The 22,782-nt window shown below is 39.0% G+C and overlaps 1 protein-coding gene across 19 annotated transcripts in view; it reads right to left on the bottom strand.

Annotated features, from left to right (window-relative positions):
- Erc2 (ELKS/RAB6-interacting/CAST family member 2) overlaps positions 1–22,782 on the bottom strand; it is an 885,961-nt gene that overhangs the window by 503,621 nt on the left and 359,558 nt on the right. For all 19 annotated transcript variants that reach the window (XR_012912096.1, XR_012912099.1, XR_012912100.1 and 16 more), the window contains one exon: positions 21,076–21,243. Coding sequence is in view for 13 of the 19 variants with exons in the window: in XM_075988882.1 (XP_075844997.1) it covers positions 21,076–21,243 (168 nt within the window). In the remaining 6 variants the exon portion in view is untranslated. The remainder of the gene's footprint in view (positions 1–21,075; positions 21,244–22,782) is intronic.

The raw sequence follows: 22,782 nt of genomic DNA, 5'->3' as shown, positions 1-22,782 counted from the left end.
AACACTGACCTTCATAACTTTATTACTTTGCTAATTCAACACCCAAACTTGTAAGCCATAGCCTCCTACCACTTTTCCTCCAGTCTTATGGCCATCTCATTTGGAAAAACATATTCAGCCCCAATTTCAAAATCCCTACAATCTTTAACAGTTCCAATGCTGTCTAAAATTCAAAATCTGTGTCTCCTCTAAGACTCAAATAAATCTCTTAATTGTGATCTCCTATAAACTAAAAAATAAATGACATGCTTCCAAACATTCAATTACAAAATAAATGAATAAATAAATATTCCATTCCAAAAAAAGAATTGGGGCTAGCAAGGAAGATTAGACCAAAGCAAGAAGACAAATGAGCAGAAAAACACCAAATCTAGCAGCTCCATGTCTGACATCTTGTGCTCATTATGAAATTCTCTAGGTTCCAAAAGGCGTGAATAATCCCACTTCCTCAGTTCTGCCACCTGCGGGATAAAGTGCCTCTCTCGTAGGCAGATTCTACTCCACTCTATCTGCTTTTATGGGTGCACTAAGGTCCTGGCATACTGGGGTCTCTATTATAACTCAGACTTCACCTTCACAGCTTCGTGTAGGTTCTCTGGGATTCTTTCCAAGGACTCAAACCCTGGAACACACTGCCTGGTGTCAGTGACTCTCTGGAACTGTGGAGACTGCATGACCCCACCAACAATCCATCTTTCATGCCTAAAAAATCAGTACCACATGGGTGACACTACCAATTCCCGCTGCCATCTCGGGTTGGAGCCAGTTCCCTTGAAACACAGTTGCTTCAGTTATGTATGCTGACCCTGGGGAAAGACATTCACAGGCAGCTGCTTTTTAGGAGCCAGGCCCCTCTTCAGTGGCAGTATCTGTTTCAGTTCAGGCTCATTCTCTTCAAACGAGTTTGCATTTTCACAGTTGGTCCTTTTGATTGATGAGGTCTTGCTCTCAGGGCACGTGTCCTATTGTCCCAGCACAGAGCAGGATGTTTCTCTTTAACAGCTACAGATTCTTTTTCAGTATGCACTTTGGCTGAGACGTTTAATTTGCTAAATCTATTTCCTCCTCAACAAACTGATGTGGTGTGTGTGTGTGTGCATGTGCGTGTGTGTGTGTGTGTGTGTGTGTGTGTGTGTGTGTGTTTGTGTGCGCATCTGCTCAGGGTTTTACTCGTTATCTCTATAGTCCTGGGTAAGATCAGTAAAAAGTAACCAAGAAACAGCCTGAATGCTCTTGTGTCTTCAAATTTCCTCTGCCAAACAAATTAGCCTATTCTCTTCAAATGCAATTTCAATCATTTTCTCAAGACATGGACAGATTGTTGGTCAAAATATGACACAAATGGCCCTAATCTGTTTTTTTCTCTTCTGCTTAATTTTCTTCCATCATTTTTTTCTCTCAGTCTCCCATAAGAATGGGCTTTTACGTTCAGCTTTTATCATTTGAGGGCTTTTCTATTCCAAAGCTCCAATCTCTTCAACAGTTCTCCTTAAACCAGTTCCAAAGTTTAAGAACCATACAGACAGATTTAGCCCAACAATAACCCACTTCTGGTACCAATTTTAGTTACCTTTCCTGTAGCTGTAATAATATCCTGGCAAAACAACTTAATTACACAAGGATTTATTTTGGCTCACAGTTCAAGAGTATAGTCCACCACAATAAGAAAACTGAGGTGGCAGGATCTTGAGGCAGCTAGTCACATGACATTGACAACCATGAAACAGAAAGCAAAAAATCCTCATGTTCAACTCTTTTCATTCTTCTTATGCAACGCAGGACCCAAAGCCATGGAATGGACCCGAGTTCCTTCTGGGTGGGTCTTGTAGTCCTAATTAACCTAACCAAAATAATTTCTCAAAGGCATTTCCATGGATATGCCTAGAAGTTAGTCTCCCAGTTTATGCTAGATCATCTCAAAATTACAATCCACACTGTCTACTGCAGAGAGATAGATATATTCTCTGTAGTTAGGTCTTATTCCAAATCAAACTCTAATGAGCTACTTCATACCTCTCTCTTTAGAGTTGGACTCCAGAATAAATCTATTGCTGTGATCACTTTTTCTTGGGCCATTTGATTCTAGTCTTTCCATTGTCTTGTCAGTAACTATACAACTTGATAAATTATAAATATTTTACAGCAATGAAATAAATTCTTATTCAGAAATGTGAAGATTCTGATCTGCCCAGCAGAAGATACTCACTTCCCCTCTATACTGTGAGGAATCTAGCTCTATTTCCACTCGTACATTCAGTTTAGTTTTCCTAACTCTCTAAATGTTTACCAGACTTGTACAGTTTTAATTTCTCACTGTTCCCTCGCAGATTAGTGAGCTAAGCAAAATCTTTACCATGTCTTTACTTTATAACTATGTCAATCAGAAGCAGGATCTCACCATTTTTTAAACTGCTACAGATAATCTACTATACTTGGACCATCCTTAGTACACTAAATATAACTGTCAAATGAATAAACAAATAAATGAACAGGGCTGGAGAGATGGCTCAGTGGTTAAGAGCATTGCCTGCTCTTCCAAAGGTCCTGAGTTCAATTCCCAGCAACCACATGGTGGCTCACAACCATTTGTAATGAGGTCTGGTGCCCTCTTCTGGCCTGCAGGCATACAAGCAAACAGAATAATGCATACCTAATAAATAAATAAATATAAATAAATAAATATTTAAAAAAAACAAATAAATGAACACAGTATTTTTCCATGAGCACATGAATTTCCCCATGCACAAAACTGAAGAGTGAAATCCAGACTACCTGTGATCATAGCCAACCGCTACTATTTACCAGCTGCATTGCCCCTCTAAGGGTTGCCATTAGGATTTGAAGAAGAAGAAAAAGAAGGAGGAGGAGGAGGAGGAGGAGGAGGAGGAGGAGGAGGAGGAGGAGGAGGAGGAGGAGGAAGAAGAAGAAGAAGAAGAAGAAGAAGAAGAAGAAGAAGAAGAAGAAGAAGAAGAAGAAGAAGAAGAAGAAGAATCCATGAAAATGGTAAGTGCTATGCTATCAAGACTTGTAAGTACTCTGTAAGTTAGACCTGTGGTTATCATTACTAAACAGACTAACTACTCAGACCACTGCCCACATTCTAACTTTTATGTAGTAGCCCTTATGGTATCACATACCCAAAAGGTGCTTCATAAACCTGATGGCATTGGCAGTGGACCACAACAGTTCCCAAACCTCCTGGTCTGCCAAGCTTAATAAAGTGTGTTATCCATTCTTCCCGACCACTGCTGGAGATGTTACAGCCTGACCTTCTATTGATCCCTACATCATCCCAATGGACCTTGTTCCATTGTAATTTATTACAACAGCTAAATTGAATCCACATGACAGTGCGCAGAGCCAATTCTCACTGTGGTTCTCCCTCTCCCTGTCCCCCACCCCACTGCCCCCAAAGATTTGTGGAGACACTGAATTAGATGATTTACTCAATTCCAGATATTACCGCTATTGAATTCCTTTCTTTAATCTTGCACATCCAACTAGGAAACGATAAAGATTGTTTGGCATGATTTGTTTTGCAGTCCTGTAAATTTATTATTAATGCCGAGTCAGTAATCTTCACTTGCCTGCTCAATTCTTCCCAGCCATGGTCTTTATCTTGAGGAATTCGAGTTGCTTGTTGCTACTGACATCTCCTATATTCCTCAAGCCTTTTTTCTCAGTTAGGAAGAAGCAGGTCCAGAAAGATATCTCACTAGCTGCAGGCACTACTTCATATAAATAACAACAGGAACAAGCAGAGGCTGCACAGGAGTTTGCCAATAGATGTCTGAGCAAATTAACACCTCCTGGGAGCTACAAGGCAAACTCAACTGCCACAGTTGATGCTCACTATGTCCCTGCAGCTCAGCACCGGGACAGTGCCTTGCTGCTGCTTGCTTTATCTCGAATTACTGATTTTGTAAGCACTGTAGACAGCGCTCTTCTGTCTTCTTCTCGCTCCGCTCTAATCCGTGCTGACATTCTAACTAGGAGACTTATCTAACAAGAAACTAGTTTGTCAACTACCATAACATTTAGCCCAGTCTGTTCAGTTCCCACATCCTTGATTATAGAGACTATAAAGGCATCAAAAGAGGGATTAAAGGATGAACTATTCAAAGAAAAAATGTTTAACTTCAAATTCTAAATAAAGATCTTGTGGCATTGAAATGAAAAAAAAAATGTATAAACCACAGAGAAATGTACAACAAATGTTTGAATTACGAACGGAAATGAAATAGCAAGCCAAAAGCTCAATTATGTTTCCTCAATAATAACACTTTCTAAGAGTTTAGATTTGAACACAGCAAATAACATATATTTCCTTATGACAAGGCCATGTTTACTAAAGGATTAAGCTAAAGTTCTGTAAACAGACAAATACATAAATTACCCTGGGTGTTTCAGTAAGTTCTGTATCTGTGACATTCAGTCAACATCTATAAAAATATTTTAAAAGGGAGGTTTAAGATAATACAGAGTAAAATTAGCTGATATATATGAATGAGTATTAGCAGCTATTACTATGACCAACTTAAATGAAAAAATCTTTAACTCCATTTTTTTCTAAATTTCATATTATAAATAAACTCAAATTTTCCTTGTTAAGGTTAAATATGTATTTTGTTCACTGCCTTATAAAATAAATAGATAAATAAACATATTGTATAAAATCATAGTATTTCATTTTAAAGACCTAATCTGATTTTTAAATGAGAAAAGTTATATCATTTTTTTCCTCAAAAAAAAATGAAGTTGAATCTATACTTATCTGTGAGCTGTTTGAAAATAAATTACTTTATTCCTCAAGAAATAAAAGATAAATAAAGAACAGAAAAAGTTCAGTTTCAAGGAAAACTTCACTTCACCATACTCAACAGGTTGAACTGACACCTTTAAAATTCAGGCCAGTTCCATGCATCTGATCCAGGGAGAAAGTGGCATCAGCCCCCAGACACTCTCTCCTAGATGTCCCTTTCCATAAAAACTAGAAAAGGGAGGGGGATCCATACACTCCCTCGTTCCTATTACAAATGGCAATCGCAATGGATAAAGGTTCTCTTCGTTTTAAACATAAAACAAGCAGTGGTTCCTTTTTGTTCTCAAGTCTGCTGTTTCATGCCTTTCACCGCATACGCCATTCACACACAGGTGCACACAAGCATGTCTTATCCTTTACTTTGCAGACTTTTAAATTAACCTTCCACCATCTCACTTCCAGAATAACTGTGCCAGGTTAGCATCCAAAGCTCTGAATTCTCTCCTTAGTTCTGCCGAGCTAGTGTTAGGCAAAATATTTGCTTTCTGGAGCTTAGAATCTCCTCTCACCTTCAGTGCCACAACTACAGCTTCAGGACCAAAGACCTGTATGGTTATGAGATTATGACACGGAAAGTTGCTAAAACAATGAGATTATCTGCATAACTACCTCTAAAAGCAATAGCCTTAGAATTTACTATTGGCAGGAGCTGTAAGATTGACGAACCTCAGATGCATCACGCTAAGTGCAAGGAGCCAGACACAAGAGATGCACATGGTATTGCATGGCTCCAGCTCCATGATATTTTGGAAAACATAAAATCACAATAAGGGGGCAATAAATGAATGCTTGCCACAGGGGGGAATAGAGACGGACTGGAGAGAGCATCACAATGGAGTTTTCTGGGGTAACAAAGTTGTCTTGTATCACAATGATGGAAGGGATCACACAATCCTAAGCTTTTGTTAAAAACCCATAGAAATACATACCATAAAGAGTAAACTTTATGATATGTAAATTTAAAGATAGATTTAAGATGGTCTCTACAAATTAGTTCCACCTGCTCCCCAAGATCTTTGCTTTAGATTTAAAAGATTTGATAGGCTTAGGGTTTAAATTCTGATTTTTATTCTAAGGTAGTAATTTGTCACAGCTTAACTTGATGAGTATTTCGCTCAACACAACTCTGTTAGACAACTAAAACTGAAAGTGAGATATGAGCCTATTCTCATTTTACAGATGGGGACATCAGGCCAAAGATGACGTAATTCACGTGCCTTTTACAGTCCGAGCCTGGAATGTCTACCAAAGTGTATGTGCCAAAGGCTGGGCTTCTATTAGTTTGCAGTCCTACTGAGAAGTGATGCAACTTTAGGAGGCCGGGCCTTGTTGAAGGACATGCCACTGAAGGAGACAATTGTTCCTAGCCCTTTCTTTCTTTCTTCCTTCTTTCTTAATCTTGGCTTCTTGCTTTCCGACTTGTGGTACAGTTACTTCCATCAAGGATTCCCATCACCGTGAGTGATATTCTTCCTAACCACAGGCCTAAAAACAATGGAGTCCACTGATAACAGCCTAGAACCTCTGAAAACACTAACCAAAATAATAAATAATAAAGTTTTAAGTTGATTTTCTCAGGCATTCATCATAGCCATGATAGAAAGTTGACTAATATATTCATGATTGGAATTTTAAGATCCTCTAAGCAATAGCATTGGGATTCACAGACAATAAAGCAGACACACACACACACACACACACTCCCTCTCTAATACAGTTCTGTCACACACATTATACATTATTTAAACGAATAAAATTAATGAGTATTTTTCTATGCCATTAAGTATTACTTTATGATACCATTTATACTGATGAATTTGCACACATAACTGTATTATCACATATTTGGATAACTCATCACTCTGGAATATTTTCACTGATTAAAAAAATTCTTAAATCTTGTGGCTAAATCAATGCTTACATCTTAATTTTTTTCCTTAAAATGAATTCCAATAGAGAGAACCAGTGATTTAAGCAGCCCTGGTAAATGACTCCACATTTATTTTCCCCAATATCTAATATTTATATGTGTCATCACAAGGTCACATGGACCATTCCTGTATACTAAGAGTATGTTGGTAACATGGAAGGGTGACAAAGGTTCTTTGTCCCTGCATTCCTACCTTACCTGACTTCCCGTGACCATGCCTTCAGCAGTTCTGAAGCTCATAAACACTCAGAATTAGAGAGCTGTGGTGTATGCCACCCTTCATAGGCGTTTATAAGTTAGTGTATCATTTGTGACCTAAAGAATTTAGCCTCATATTTTCGCACTACAGAAAGAACTATCTCCACCCAGTGTCAATGGGGACTATTCATTCCTGCATATCTTGTTGGCTTAGCTTGGCTTCATTCAGAATTACTCAGAAGAACCCACAGAATGCAACAGGAAGTAGGGAAGACCTCACCTCTGGAAAGGAATGACTTCCCATTTCACTATGAAGAAATGCCTGAGCCAAACAGGAAATCTGTTCCAGAAAAGAAGTATACTTTGCTTGCTCCCATTAAATATTTAGAACACATTAAAAATCTTTCATATGTGCCATGAAGGTGGCTAGATGACAGAATACCCTATAAGTTATCATAACTTTTGGTCTACACCAGAGCTCAGCAAACTACACCCCATAGGCCAACTAGATTGTTTGTGAAATAAAGCTTTATTGGAATATAGCCACTCCTACTTGTATACTTGCTTAGAGTGCACCATAGCTTTGGAAAGACTGTTCATTCCGTCCATTCCATTTCAATTATTTTATCTTATTTATTATGCACCTATAATATGCCAAAAAGTGTGCTGGTTAAAAGGATAAAAGGGTGAATAAGACCAGTAGTTTCATAGGAAAAATGGACACAAACATATAATATCACAGTCTCAAAAATCTCAGCTACTTGATCTGATATAACGTAGTACGAGTGGTGTAATGACAGCTTACTCTCTAGAGAACATTTTAAAATAATGAATTCCCTCTAAAATTATAAAACGTCATAAAAGTTCCAATGATTCACAACCTGAAAAGTCAAGGCTGTAGAAATGGTTTTTCTGTAGACTGTGCTGCTTTAGTGGACTATAATGTTCTTTGTCTGCATGCTCTGAACACCAGTCCTGTTTGCTTACAACTGAACTTCTGATCAATTATTTTCAACAAAATGGCACGCCAAGGTGATCGACTAAATCCACATAAAACCTAAGAAAGCTTAAAAAGGAATCCTATACACAAAAGAACAGAGTTAAACATGGTTTGGTAGTGGCATTTTCTTGCTTCTAGCAAGCAGAGGCATGCCTCCTTTAAGAGAGGTTTTCCTGATTCAGTGGTAGCAGAAAAAAAAAAAACTGCACCACTTTGAAATGTTGGCTTTCTGTGCTGTGCTGCAAGTGCAAACTCTGACTCTTTCTGGAGGTCCAGCTATGGAGCATTTAAATGGGGTTTGTGAGCAATGAGTTACCAACCGTTTAATGGCTCAACATAGAGCCACTACATACTTGGAACTGGGGCAATGTGCACATTTTGCAGAGGTGGTGAACGGACTTCCACCATGCTGGACTGTGCGGAGCAAGCAGGCAGGGCCCTATGTACCCTAGCAATGCCACAGCTTAAGTTTTTAAGAAGCGCTTAGCATTTTAAGAAGCGGTCCTGGACAATAAAGAATTACAGATACACAATAGGACACATTTAGATATAAAAGACCTCTAAATGAGTCACAGTGTTGGATAAATGTACATAGGCTTGGGAGAGAGAAGAAAAACAGTATAGATAGTTCTAAAAAGAAGTAAATGGTTTAAAAAATAACACAAAGTTTTTAAAAAGAAAGAGTACAGACAGTCATAGAATAAAAGGAGTAAAATAAGTAGGCCATGTAAAAATGGGAAATTCACAGACAGTCTGGATTACATATACTATTATGTTTTCTTTAATTTTTTTGACTGTGAAGGAACTAAGTACAGAGAGACATTTCAAAATATGAATCTAAGGATATGTTGCTTTGGAAAAGAGGTTCTTCTTTTGTTTCCACAGATAATGAGAACCTGTGGAATCCTTCTAAAGTTGTTTGATGGACCAAGACCCCCTGAAAGGTCTCTGTGAAACCCACAAAAGAAAATGTTTTACCCAATAAACAGCAGGAAGTAGTTTGGAGAGAACTACACCCAAACTCCCTAAATGATTGTTTGTAAATGTTTGTTTATTGATACAAATTTAAGGTCAATCTTGTTATTGTATTTGTGTAGCTCACTTAAAAATATAATGTATAATTAAGAAATATAGGTTAACGAATAATTACCTATAATAGTCAAACTTGTAGTCATGTTAGTTAGACATATAGATAGGTATTCTTCAAATATTTCAGAGACCTTCAGAATATGGCATTTAAAATGTTTTAAAAACTTAAAACTTCAATAATAATAAATGAAGTTTTAAAAAAAACTTAGGATGTTTCATGACAATGAGACACATCTGCTCCTGGCAACCCAATTACCTCAAGAGGATGATGGGCATTTAAGAGAATCCTTATGAAATTTGTTAGCCAATTGGGCAAGAAACTACTCTTGCCTGGACTGCTTGATTGCATGTTGGGTGAACTGGACATGCAAAACCCACAGACAAATGGTGGCTGAAGTTGCCTAAAATAGATGAGACAGTCCCTTGGGGTTCTTGCTTCATGAAAGACTCTGCCAGACATTCTGCAGGACACATAAAAAGTTACTGACAAACTGCCAATATAGGCAGAACTGTCTTCAAAATTTCATGCTTCATGGAAAAGCCTGCTGGATACTATGGGACTGTAGGCTGAAGATGGATGCCCCAATGGTACAAAAGAACTTTGGGTGGCTGTCCAGGCAGCATGATGTCTCTGTCAATTCTGCGAGTTTTGGAAGTTGCTTATAATGCACTTCCTGTTTACTTAGGTAATATTATATCCTTCTAGAGTCTTTGATGGGGTTGAAGAATTTATAGCTGTAGTTATAGTTTTCCTTAGTTATGATAAAAGATAAAGTAGATATAAACATTATAATTGTAATTCTTTTTTAATACCTGTTTTATTATATGTAATTTTACTGTGTTAATGTTAAAATCTTCCTTTTCATTTAAAGAAAAAAGGGGAGGTGATGTGGGATTTCTTTCTGTATGCTGTGAATATGATTTGTGAATAAAGAAACTGGCTTGGCCTGTTGATAGGGTAGAACTTAGGTAGGCAGGAAAAACTAAACTGAATGCTGGAAAAAGGAAGGCTGAATGAGGGAGAAGCTATGTAGCCTGGCTAGAGATAGATGCCAGAACTTTTCCTGGTAAGCCATAGCCTCATGGTGATACACAGATTAATATAAATGGATGAGTTAGCCAATAAGAATCTAAAGCTAACAGGCCAAGCAGTAATTTAAATAATATAGTTTCTGTGTGATTATTTCGAGTCTGAGCTGCCAAGCAGCTGGGAACCAACAAGTGGCCTTCTCCAACACACTTAAATCTAATTCCTAAAGTCATGTAACAAAATATATCCAGTTTAGTGGCTTAAAACAACACCCACTTATCAAACACAGTTGTGGAGGTCAGAAGTCCTACCTAGACATCTGGAGTCCATCCTCAGGGATGAGACCAAGGTGTCGGTCATGATGAATACATCTGGAGTCCATCCTCAGGGATGAGGCTCCAAGAATTTTCTCACTGCCAGCCAAATTTGTCATTGTAGGGTCTTAAAACTGTAATTTGACTTCCTTGCTGGTTTACATGAGAAATCACTGCCAACCTCGGGGACTGACTGCAGCTCCTGTCACATGGCCTCTCCATGTGACATGACCTCTCTCAAGTCAACAGAAGAGAATATAGGACGTATTGAACTTCCTGGTCTTGCCAACGACTGGCTTCTTTGTCTTTAACTGTAGGAGTCAAACTTAAAATGCTTGAGTGATAGGTCACATATACCCAGACCATCTCCGTTTCTTAAAGTCAACTGTACTTTGTACCATAACTTAACAATCAATACCAAATCTATCATAGTCACATTCCCAGGTGGATAGTCAAGGTATGGGATACAAGGAAGGTGAAAAACCTTAGTGGACAACTCAGAATCCTACCACAACATTTTCGTTAGAATTATAAACTCTTTATAAAGAATCATAACTACATTAAACAAGTATGAGTTATTAGTAACATGCTTGTGTTATTGTTTTTTAAAAGCAGCAATCTAAAAAAAGAAATGTAATAGAAATATTATTACAAGGTCCCAAACTGATGTATATTCTATGCCATTGATTCAAAATTAAGTTTCAATAAAAATTGTTTATTTAAAGTAGTCCTATCTTTTGATTTGTGTAAACTGTATAATCTGGTAAGGAAAAAAAAGAGACACTAGAAATAATATTATAATATCAGAACAGTAGGAAGATACTATGGAGTTACAGGCCCCAGGAACGTACAACCCCTACTTAACATCTATTTGTGGGGGAAACTTACACATGTATTATATAAGCTTTGAATTATGGGCTTCCCTCACAATATACATTGATAAATGTTAATATAGATATGCATAAACCCTTCATAGCAGAGCAGAATCAATTGCCAAATAGAGGAGAAATAAAGTGAGAAAGACAGACAAAAAATTTTCCTTCCCACATAAATGAGATTGATTTAAATCAAATGGCCCGGGGAATATATAGAAAGACAAACAGAATCATCTCCAGACAGAAAAATGTAAAGGCTCAACCACTTCTAATTCCTCTGACAAAACGGCAGGCAGCAGCTGGCAACTGAGACGGCAGATGTGTTGAGTTGTCTGTGCCTATCAGGGTGACAGTCACAGTCAGGCACTCTGGGCAATTTAATTTTAAGTATTTTAATGGTGTTATTAGGTGATTATATGAAAATACTTTTAAAAGTCTGCCATGATGAAATTGAGTGACGAACATAAGGCCTTAACCTAGTCAATTTGCATCTCTTGGTTTGGCTCAACTCTCTCAGTGAGTGAGAATCAGTTCTCAGCATGATCTGGCCAGGAACTGCATTTTGAAATAACACAGATAATCGTTATTGCCACTTGCAAGTCATAAGGGACTGGCGGAGAACATTATAGTATGAAAGTCAAAATGTCACTCAAATTTTAACTACATAATATATTTGATTGCAAGAAGACATAAAGAAAAGCCCCTAACTGGGAAATTGGTATCATAAATGGAGAAAGAAGTATGGTCCAGCTATATTAAGTTACCTTTGATCTCCCCAAACACACTAGGTTGCCTCTTCCTGCTAAGCCTTGAAAACACTCCTCCTGATGCCTGGATTAGACAGTAATTCTAAGTCCCTCAATGCCGGATTCAGTCCTCAACATTGGCAGGAAGTACTTCTTGCTAATTTCATTCGCTCCTATGTACAGATTCACTGATATCATGACCACAGTGAGCTGATCAATTTTAATACTAATAACTGTAGCAATCCAACAGAAAATAATATTCTCTATACTTATGGGGAAATGTATATAAATTGTAAAACATAAAATAACAGTAATAGTTCAAACATCACTGTCCTAGTTACATTTCTGTGGCTGTAAAGAAAAGATTTTAGGGAAAAAAAAAGGTTTACAATCTCAGGTTACAATCTACCATTGGAGGAATTAAAGGCCAAAGGCAAGACAGGAGCTTGAAAGCAGGCCTATGTTTCCCAAAGCTTACATCCAACCAAGTATTTGCAGCCAAAGAAGTGATGCAGTAAGCATGGAGGATGGAGGGTGGGTAGGCAGACTTATACTCCCTCATATTTTTTATACAGTACAAGTGAATGGGGCCACCCATGGTGGACCAGACTCTGCCACACCAGTCAACATTTAAGACAATGTCCTATCTTTCATCCATGGCAGTCATCTTCCAATAACTCCCCAAAGTGACCAACACAAAGGACAAGAGGAAGGGCACCACTATACGTTATCCAAGCCTTTTAGGAAACATAGAGGTGCTCCTTTGTCCCTATACATGTGAATCTACAAGAAGGGCGATATTGTACACATCAAGAGAATGGGCACTGTTCAAATGGCATATATTCCATAGCAATAGGAAGAGTCTACAACATCAGCCAGCATGCCACGTGCATCATTGTATACAATAAAATTAAGGGCAAGATCCTTGCCAAGAGAATTAATGTACGCATTGAACTTATCAAGCACTCTGAGAATGAGACATCTTCTTGAAATGGGTGAAGTAAAATGATCCGAAGAAAAAGGAAGCCAAAGAGAAGGGCACCTGGGCTCAGCTGAAGCCCCAACCTGCTCCATCCAGAGAAAGCCATTTTGTGAAGACTACCAGAAAGGAGCCTGAGCTACTGGAGCCCATTCCCTATGAATTTCTGGATTAATGTACAAAAGAAATAAAGAACCTAGACTGTAAAGTGGTTTCTCTTTTAAAAAAAAAGAAAAGAAAAGAAAAGAAAAGAAAAGAAAAAGAAACAAAAGCAAGTCCCTGTTGACATGCCTGAGGGTCAATCTGATATAGGCAGTTCTTCAACTGTGACTCTTTTCTCAGTTATAACAAGGTTGGGTCAAGTTGACAGTCAAAAATTAGCTAGCATAATCACCTATGCACACACACCAACAACTGTAAACCACCTCAAAGTTCTATGGGAGATGCATGAACAAATGCTTCACATGTTGGCTGAGGTAATACTCAGAGCACAGAGGTATTCTGCTAAACCATGTAAAATACATTTCAAGAAACACTACCTCTGGTCAAGGGGTCTAGCTAGTCAATATAAGAAGGCAGTCCATACGAAAGGAAAGGACTCCCATGGAACAACTTTCTCTGTGTAAGCATCCATGGCAAGTATGATCTGTCCAACAGGATGCTGATTACTATCACATGACTGGACTCTACCTTTCAGATGTGTCTAGTAATCTCCTAGCTGTGGCAAACAAAAACGCTGCCTAGGTAGTAGTAAAGAGAGTGGAAAATATACTGCACTAGACCCACGTTCACTAGTGTGGTTGAAGATCCAATTCCCGGACTTGCAGCTGGTTTCCTACCATCATGAAGATGCAGAACAAGTTTGCTTGCATACATCAGGTCATATGTTGGGTGCACATCTCACTACAGCTAAAAGAACCAAGGCTGGAGGTAGTAGGTGTGGGAAAAGCAATAGTTATCTCCTCTGCATGTCATTATTCATGGGATGGTTCACTCCTTCAGCCTACACGGAACATACCATACTGGGAACAGTGAGTGGGTTTGGCATTTCATTGGGGCAAATGACTCTTCTCATAGATGACAATATTCTGAAGACAGAAGTAGATCTCAAAGAAATTCCTCTTCTTCCTAGTTCTCATTCGCTGAGATCTGAGTGCATTTTGATTGAAGGAGAGTCAACATGGGTTAAGAAGTTTGCAAAGAGATGAAGATCATAGAATTTCTCCCACAATGCAATATCAGCAAAAGAAATCTACAGGATATGACACAAAAATAAGCACAAAGCTCAAGTGAGAAGTTTGGATCTATTCTAGAAGAAGGGTTATGGATAGATCCTATCAAAGAGCCATACTTGAACAAAATTTGAGGCAGTCCTAAAAGTCTGAATCCCTACTAAGTTGGCAATGCCAGGGCAGAGAGAAGGAAAGAGCACATCCATTAGCAGAGGTGGCACCTGACCACACATTTCTGATGCTGTTTGCCTCCTTTTGGCCTCCTAGTACTGACACGGTTCTTGATTATAAATAATCTCATCCTAAAGACCAATTATTGTGATTTGGGATAGTCTTTCAATATATTTCTATACCTTAAAGGAGCCAGAAGTGGTTCAGCGCTATGCACCACCAAGCAGTATGCTTTTGACAATATGACACCTGTGGTTACATAAAGGGTTGTTAGAAAACAATAGTTTCTTATCAGAATATCATTTTTTCTGGAACCAGAGGATGTCGTTTACTTTATGGACCTTTGGAACCTGGAGAAGTTACTGACACATGGGGAGCATTCAGTGAAATAGTGCATCCTTACTCCTGAGTCTACTGTCTGTCAGAGTTTCAACCACAATAATCCCAACCATGTGGAATGAAGGTGCTGAAGTTAGCAGGTCCAAATACACCATACACAGGCGCTGACTCCACTCAGCCCTCCCCCCCTCCATTTTTCAAGTCAGAAGGCAATTACAAATCTGCTTTCCTCCCCCGTCATATAAAATACTCCTGCTCGTTTACATTGCTCATATGACTAAGAATGAAAATGGATACTGAAAATTTACCCGGTTTTAATGTATTTAGAGCAATTTCTTAGGTAGCAAATGTATTCTCTAAGAATCTATGGACTGCATGACAGTCCAAAACTGGTTTAAACACTGCTACCATTTCTAAAATCATTGCAAATATACAATGTCATCAAGGTTTTAGGACATTTTCTACAAGAACTCAATAGTCAAGTTATACTTCATCAGCTGAACTCTGTATTTGGATGTGGGAACAAAAGGCTATGGGATCAGAATAAAACTCATGCTACCCTGCCTTTGGTAGTATATCAAGTGGATAGCCTGGTGAACACTCACATGTATGCACAATCTTGTCACTTACTACAAATTTCCATACCTTGGCACTATGAAATAGAGCCAAAACTATGGCCTCAGGGTCAAAAGTCGATCCAGAGCGATCTGTCTTACTGTAAAAGGTGGATCAGAGCTGACCTCCACTCGAGTTTCTCTGTTTACTCAGCTCCAGTTAAAGGAGCAGACCCCATTCTATTAACACCATAGCACACTGCAGGTCACCAACGAGGTAATACTGCAGTTTTGACTTTGACACAAGTTTATTATTATTTCATTCCAACACACCCTAATCCAAAGCTTATGCTATTCTAATCCAGGCCTGCTCTAAATAGATCATCATGTTGAATGTAGACAAAACTCTAGGTCTCCAGATGCAAAGACAATGAGTCATTGGCTTCTATATGATCTCCACATTTTAAAATCAATTCTTGGAGAATTTGATACATCGTATTTTTATCATATTCAGCCCTCTCCCCCAACTTCTACCAGATCCACCTCCCAATCCGTACCCATTCAACTTTGTAGTTTTTTTAAACCCATCAAATCCAATTAATCCTGCATATACACTCTTGAAGATGTGACCATCCACCAGAGGGTGGTAGACCCACCAGGGACCACACCCTTAAGGGAAATGATCCACTCCCTCCCCATTTCCAAGGAACTATCAATATCAATAGCTGGGGGTAGAACTTTGTGTGTACCTCTGTCCTCTATGCACAATTTTTGGAATTGTGTGTATTGCTTCTTTGTAGATAACTTCTCTGTCACTATGATGTCATAACAGACCACGCCCCTCACTGTGCTGTATCACTATGATGTCATAACAGACCACGCCCCTCACTGTGCTGTATCACTATGATGTCATAACAGACCACGCCCCTCACTGTGCTGTATCACTATGATGTCATAACAGATCACGCCCTCACTGTGCTGCATCACTATGACGTCATAACAGATCATGCCCCTCGCTGCATGGCATCACTAGGATGTCATAATAGATCATGCTCCTGGCTGTACTGCATCATCACTATGATGTCATAACAGATCATGCCCCTCACTTCATTGCATTACTATGTCATCATAACAGATCATGCCCCTCACTTCATTGCATTACTATGTCATCATAACAGATCATGCCCCTCGCTGCACTGCATCACTTTGATGTCACAACAGATCATGCCCCTCGCTGCACTGCATCACTTTGATGTCATAACAGATCATGCCCCTCGCTGCACTTTATCACTATGATGTCATAACAGGTCATGCCCCTTGCTGCGCTGCATGACTATGATGTCATAACAGGTCATGCCCCTCACTGCGCTGCAGTGCTTTCACTGCCTCTCTAAACATATTGGCAAACACTTAAAAAGAGGGAAGCATGGGCTAGGGTATGTCTAGTAGACAAAGCACTTGCCACACAAGCATGAGAACCAGTGTTTGGATCCCCAGAATCCGCACAAAAGCCATCTGTCTAAGGCAGAGAACTCAGGTACAGCCACAAAGTAGTGGCAGCCCAGCTGCAGTCCCAGAGCACAGAAGAAAACACACAGGCTAGCCAGACTAGGGAATGATGAGTTACAGTGAGAGGCCCGGCTTCAACATAAGATGGAGATCTAACAGGGAGAAGCTTGATGTCATCCTTGCACCTCCACACACATGTGCACAAACATGAGCGCACACGCATCTGTACCCTCACATATCTACGAACATGAACATACATACGACACACATATATTTGCAAAAAATAAAGAGGCAAAAAGAAAAAAAAATAATGTGGAGCTAATAAACCCTTTCGAATTTCCAAATCCAGTAAGTTCATGATTTAAACATTTTGCCTAAAGGATATATACTACTGTGCTGTGTGTTGTAGTGTTCTCAACTTTGTAACTTCCAAACTTGTACTCAAACCTTTGCTTCTGGGTATTAGGGGAAAGTTGAGAGTTCTACAAAATATGCTCATTAGTTAAAGTGGTTATGTGTTACCTAGATGCTAGAAGTATCGCCTAAAAGTCTTCCCGACAACTATTGCCACTTACCACTCATGTAGTCTCACTTCCTGGCAGATGCTGAGCTGAGCATCACACATGGTGTGATCATCACACACCCCTCACCTCACACATGGTGTCATCATCACACACATTGAGGACAAAACAGAAATGTTTATTTATTCAATTCGCATTATCCGACTTACTCTATTTTCTCAAACACACACACACACACAAAATAAAACCTTGTACTCGCACGTTCAGCAGATGCCAGCTTGGTTTTCTGTCACTGATGAGGATTGATGAAATTGTTCTTCCATGGATTGGATCTAAAATGTTCCCCGAGGTCATGTGATAAAGGCCTGGGCCCTAGCTGGTTGCATGTGGGGAAAAGGTGGAAACTTAAAGAAGTGGAACCTGGCTGGAGAAAGTAGGTCATTGGGGACAAATGTTAGAAGGGGGTGTTGTGGGAACTCCTTCAGCTATCAGCCTTTTAGATAGCAGCCCATTTGGGGTGTGGTCTGAGGTACTATATCTGTGTGCACTGGAATCTGAGAACCTAGTTTCTGGCCCCTTCCTAGCTCAATGCATTTCTAAGATATCATGAGACGATAGTTTTGTCTGGCATACTTTTCAGTCAGCATGATGTTCAGCTTCACTTCAAGACCCAAGCAGCAGAAGCAGCCAACCAGGGAATGAATCTTGTGAGACTATGAGCCACAGCCAATCTTTCTTTGCTTAGTTTGTCACAACAGTGGAAACTAACAGCATCTTCTTTTGAGTTCTTAGAACACACTCTCATTCCTGCTGATCTAAAAGGTGTCACCTACCCTGGACAGCCACCTTCCACCTTCAGCAGGTCTCCTCTAATCATCTTTATTAATACCTGGTGCTTTAAAACAGAAATCCACTGAACAAGCCCTTGTCCATAAATATCTTAATAGAAATGAATTAATAATACAACCAATCAAATAACCATATACTGAGAGCTCTAGACAAAAGCTGTGTAAGTCTTTAGTAAAGTATTAATGATTTAATATAACTTTGTTTGTTTGTGAAATGAAAGCCAGTGTGCCACATAGGTTTCTGGTCAAGCATAATAGGACAGGGATGCATTGGGAAGAGATTTTCCTGTTCTCTAAGAGGAAATACTAGAGATTTCATTTGCAGAGCACCAGAAGCATGGACAGGTGAGGGTCCAGACCTAGGGATTCATTGATCATCTCATCACATCTACAAAAACAAGAGAGTGTCAACTGTCTTAGTGATCTTTGTGTAGCTCATCCCTGAGCCAGATTGGTAGGCAGAGGTTTTCCTGACCACAGGCAATAATAGCAGATCCCAACCTTGACTAACCAAATGTTCTTGTTCAGCACTTTAAGTTCACTCACTCATTCATTAAATATCCATTGAGCAAATATACCTGCTATGTGCTAAAAATATAGCAGTGGGAAAATAATAAAGCCTTACATCCTAGAATCTACATTCAGAAAATATCAGTGGAAAACTTTAGAACATTTTTCAGATGGCAGTAAGTTCTATTTAGAAAAATAAAATTGTACAGGTAAACCAGAGTGTTGGAATAATACGTGCTATTTTATGTGGGGGGGGGGCAAGGTCTAGGTCTTTATTTTGAGTACATACTCTCAAGAAGCAAAGGCATGAGTTATATACAAAAAGGATATTTACAGCTGTTCCATCTTGTACAAAGACAATGAGATTGACATATGTAATTTTATACTTCCTAATAGCCTCAACAGACAGTAAGATACAAACAATAATAATTAATTTTAGCAATATATTCTATGTCACTGATGCACCCAAAACATTTCATATAAATAATATAGAAATTCTTATTGAGTGCTCTCAACATTCTACTTTTCACGACAGACCTTGAAACTATGATATGGTTACCACCCTTGGAACACATTTCAACTGAGGAGCTTAAGAACAAATAGCTACCATGATGGGTCTAGAACCAGTGCCTATAAAGGTTGAAGTCCCATACAATTTCAGGACTTTAAGAGAGCATGTACGTGGCTGAAGAAGAATACACAGCCCTTAGCTACTGATATGGCATGAGCATAAGGAGGCTAGGAAGTTAGGAGCCGAACTATGCAGGGTTCTATGGCCTTTGTAAGAACTTCTACCCATTGGTATCAGTGAAAGTTGAAGTCACTTGGATGGGAAAGTACGAAGGACTTGTGATTTGGGCAGCTGTGCTGGACCTCATTCTTGACTTAATGATCTACTATACTCTCCTAACAGTCTCAATTTTGGGAGCTCCATGTTTTCAGTAAGACTGAGACCTATAAATTATATAGCTGGTTGAAATGGGAAAGTTCTGATCAGAGAGTAAGTAAATTCTTTGGGGATCTAAAAGGAAAATTCTAGTTTCTACATTAAGAACAGAGTGTAGGAACCACAAATGTAAACATTAACATCCAGGTAAGAGATAGTGATAAATGACACCAAAAGGAGGGGCCAGTTATTCCTGTGTGCCTGCATTGGCAGTATCACAGGGCCATGCTGTCTACAGTCACTTCCTAGCCAGCCAGTTTCTGCTGATTACAGTTTCAATAATTGCTACCCATGATTCATAAAGTCCTTTATATTTCTGACATTTTGATTTTCATAGGAGAGCAGGTTTATGAATCTTCTTCTTGCTGACCTTTAAAAAACACCACCAACAACAAGGATGCATGGTATATTAAACTATATAAAACAGAAAATGGGAATTCCCCAAAGTAAAATATGGTGATGTCACAAAATCAGGATCCCAATAGGGAATGAAATGGACCACTGAAAGAAGGAGAAAAAATGGGCCCTAATGAGGCTGAGTATCTTATTAGGTTACTATGGTTGAACTCCTTGTACACTCTCCACTTTTTATAAAACACTCAGTCTCAGATGGTTTGTTATAGCAGGAAGAATGGATAAAGACAACAAGATGTGATCAAAGTTTATCTAACTGTAAAGTACATCAAAGATTCATTTTAAGACACAATCCCTAAATACACTGGTCAACTTTCATAATGAAAAACATTAAAATCACCACTTAGGATTTTTTCTTCTTTTTTATTTATTAATTAATTAATTTTTTACATACCAATCCTAGTTCTCCTCCCTCCTCTCCTCCCACTCCCCCTAACACATCACTACAGCTGCTCCTCAGAGAGGTTAAGGCCTTGCCTGGAAAATCAACTATGACTGTACCATCCCATCCTTGAGGCAGGACCAAGGTTTTCCCCCAACCCCCATGCCTAAGCTGAGCAAGGTGCCTCTCCATAGAGAATAAACTCCACAAAGTCAGTTAAAGTTTGATCCTGGACCCACTGCCAGTGGCCCCACACACTGCCCAAGCCACACCGCAATTTTTTTCCATCTATTTGTCTTTCTATTACAAGAGACTGAACTCAGGGTCCCACACATGTTCTTCCCACTGAGATACAACCTCAGCTCTTATCCTGGCTGATTTGTGTTTTAGATTTGTATATAAATTGGAATATAATTCCTTATTGCTTAAGATTGCAATTAAAAAAAAACAACTCTATTTCTTGGGCAATCGAATAGAAAATCCACAGATCATGCTAAAAATGATACAGTAGAACTCTTAGTAAATTAAATACCAGTAAGTAAAAAACTGATATATCCTAATCTAAATTTTAAAGATACTCTATCTCCCACAGTTCCAAAGCTCTCTGAAACGTCAAGCATGCATGATAACAACACCCATCTTTGAGGAGTTGTATCAGCTACTCACTTTTTTCTGAAGAACATTGATTTTTCTTTCCTTTACTTCTAACATATCTTTCATGTCACGGATCTCTCCAGCTAGGGTCCCCTTCTCTTCTGTGAGGTCTTGCAACTGTTTCGTTTTCTTATTGAGAAAAGATTCTTTCTCTTCCAGGCGTAATCTCAGCGCATCTACCTGAAATGAGGACAAAGGTGAAAGGTTCAGTTTTATATAGAGGTTTTCAGTAACCAGTGCGGGACTTGGTTTTCCAGGGAGGTTGTTGGTAATCAGCAGGTGACTGCGGTGGGGGTGGCAGCGGAGAGTCCTACAGTACATCACAATTAAGTCTCTGTTCAAAGACACCTTGGTGGGGGCTAGAGAAGCCGCTCAAAGGTTAAGAGTACTGGCTGCCCATTCTTTGAGATGACCCAGGCTCAATTCTGGTATCTACATGGTGCCTAACAACCATCTCCAAGGGATCCAACCGACTCCAAGGGTTCCTACACCCTCCTCTGGCAACTGTGGATACACATGGTACACAAACATGTAAGCAAAACATCCATATGCATAAAATAAGAATAAATGAATCCTTTTTAAGTCAACGCCATGAATTTTAACAGCCTACATACAATCTACCATGATGTGCTAATAGCTGAAGAGTGGTACTTAAAAAAAAAGTCTATATAGGTTTTGGAAAATAAGGCATTACAAAATGGTAGCATGTCTCTGTGTTTATTTCCCTACTCACGGGAAACAGTATGTTTCCTGAGGTTAGTGAACAAGGCACACTGATTCCTCCACATGAGATGCCTGGCAGGGAAAACATTGCTCATGTTTTGCAGGGTCTTCCAAGTACACGGAGAACCAGAGAACATCTGGATAAAGAAGACAGACACGCAGAGGAACTGCTAAACTAGAAAAACGCATGGGCCAGAAGGAAGCTGCGCTGCCAGGGCAAGGAAAGACATGGGAACAAACAGTCATTCTCAAGTTGGATCGCGTTCCAGACACTTTTTCAAAAACAGATCACTAAAGAATTCTTATTTCTACCTGAGATCAAATAATAGAAAATCAAAACTCTCATTTATCCAATGTTACTAGTTAAAAGAAAAAACCATAAGCTCTATGTATTTTTATTTGTCTTTATATGTAGCATATGTATGTATTCATATGATTATGAATATATGTATGCGAAGATGCATGTGAACATATGTGTTCAACCACATGAAGTGCATGAGGTGATGAGAAGTGATATCTTTAAGTGTACCCCACCCTGGCTTATTACTATTTTTCCAGACATGGTATCTTACTGAACCCATGTTTCACTGTTATTCCAGTTATACTAACTGGCCAGAAAGTCCCAGGGCTCCTCCTGTCTCTGCCTCCCCAGAACTGGGATTATAGATGAATGTTGTCACATTTGGCTTTTCCCTGGATTCTGGGATTCCAAACTCATACTTACATGGCCATCTCTCCAGCCCCAAGCCTTATGTTTAATTTAACATTCTGGATACCACACACACAAAGTAAGTTTTACTTCTACACTACTCCGATCAGATTATAAAAGAAAAGTATCACTGAAGTATCAAAAAAAGACAATACAAAAATATGAAAACCACTGAAATTAATTTTGTCTTTTCAAATCCTCCTTATCAATTTATATCATATTCTCACTCATGTTTACAAATATAGATCATGCCAGTTTCTAAGAGCAACTGTGACATATTATATGAA

Source organism: Microtus pennsylvanicus, chromosome 10 (genome assembly GCF_037038515.1).
Source record: "Microtus pennsylvanicus isolate mMicPen1 chromosome 10, mMicPen1.hap1, whole genome shotgun sequence".
NCBI lineage: Eukaryota > Metazoa > Chordata > Mammalia > Rodentia > Cricetidae > Microtus > Microtus pennsylvanicus.
The sequence above is the reverse complement of the archived record's forward strand: the minus strand, read 5'-3'. Positions and strand labels throughout refer to the sequence as shown.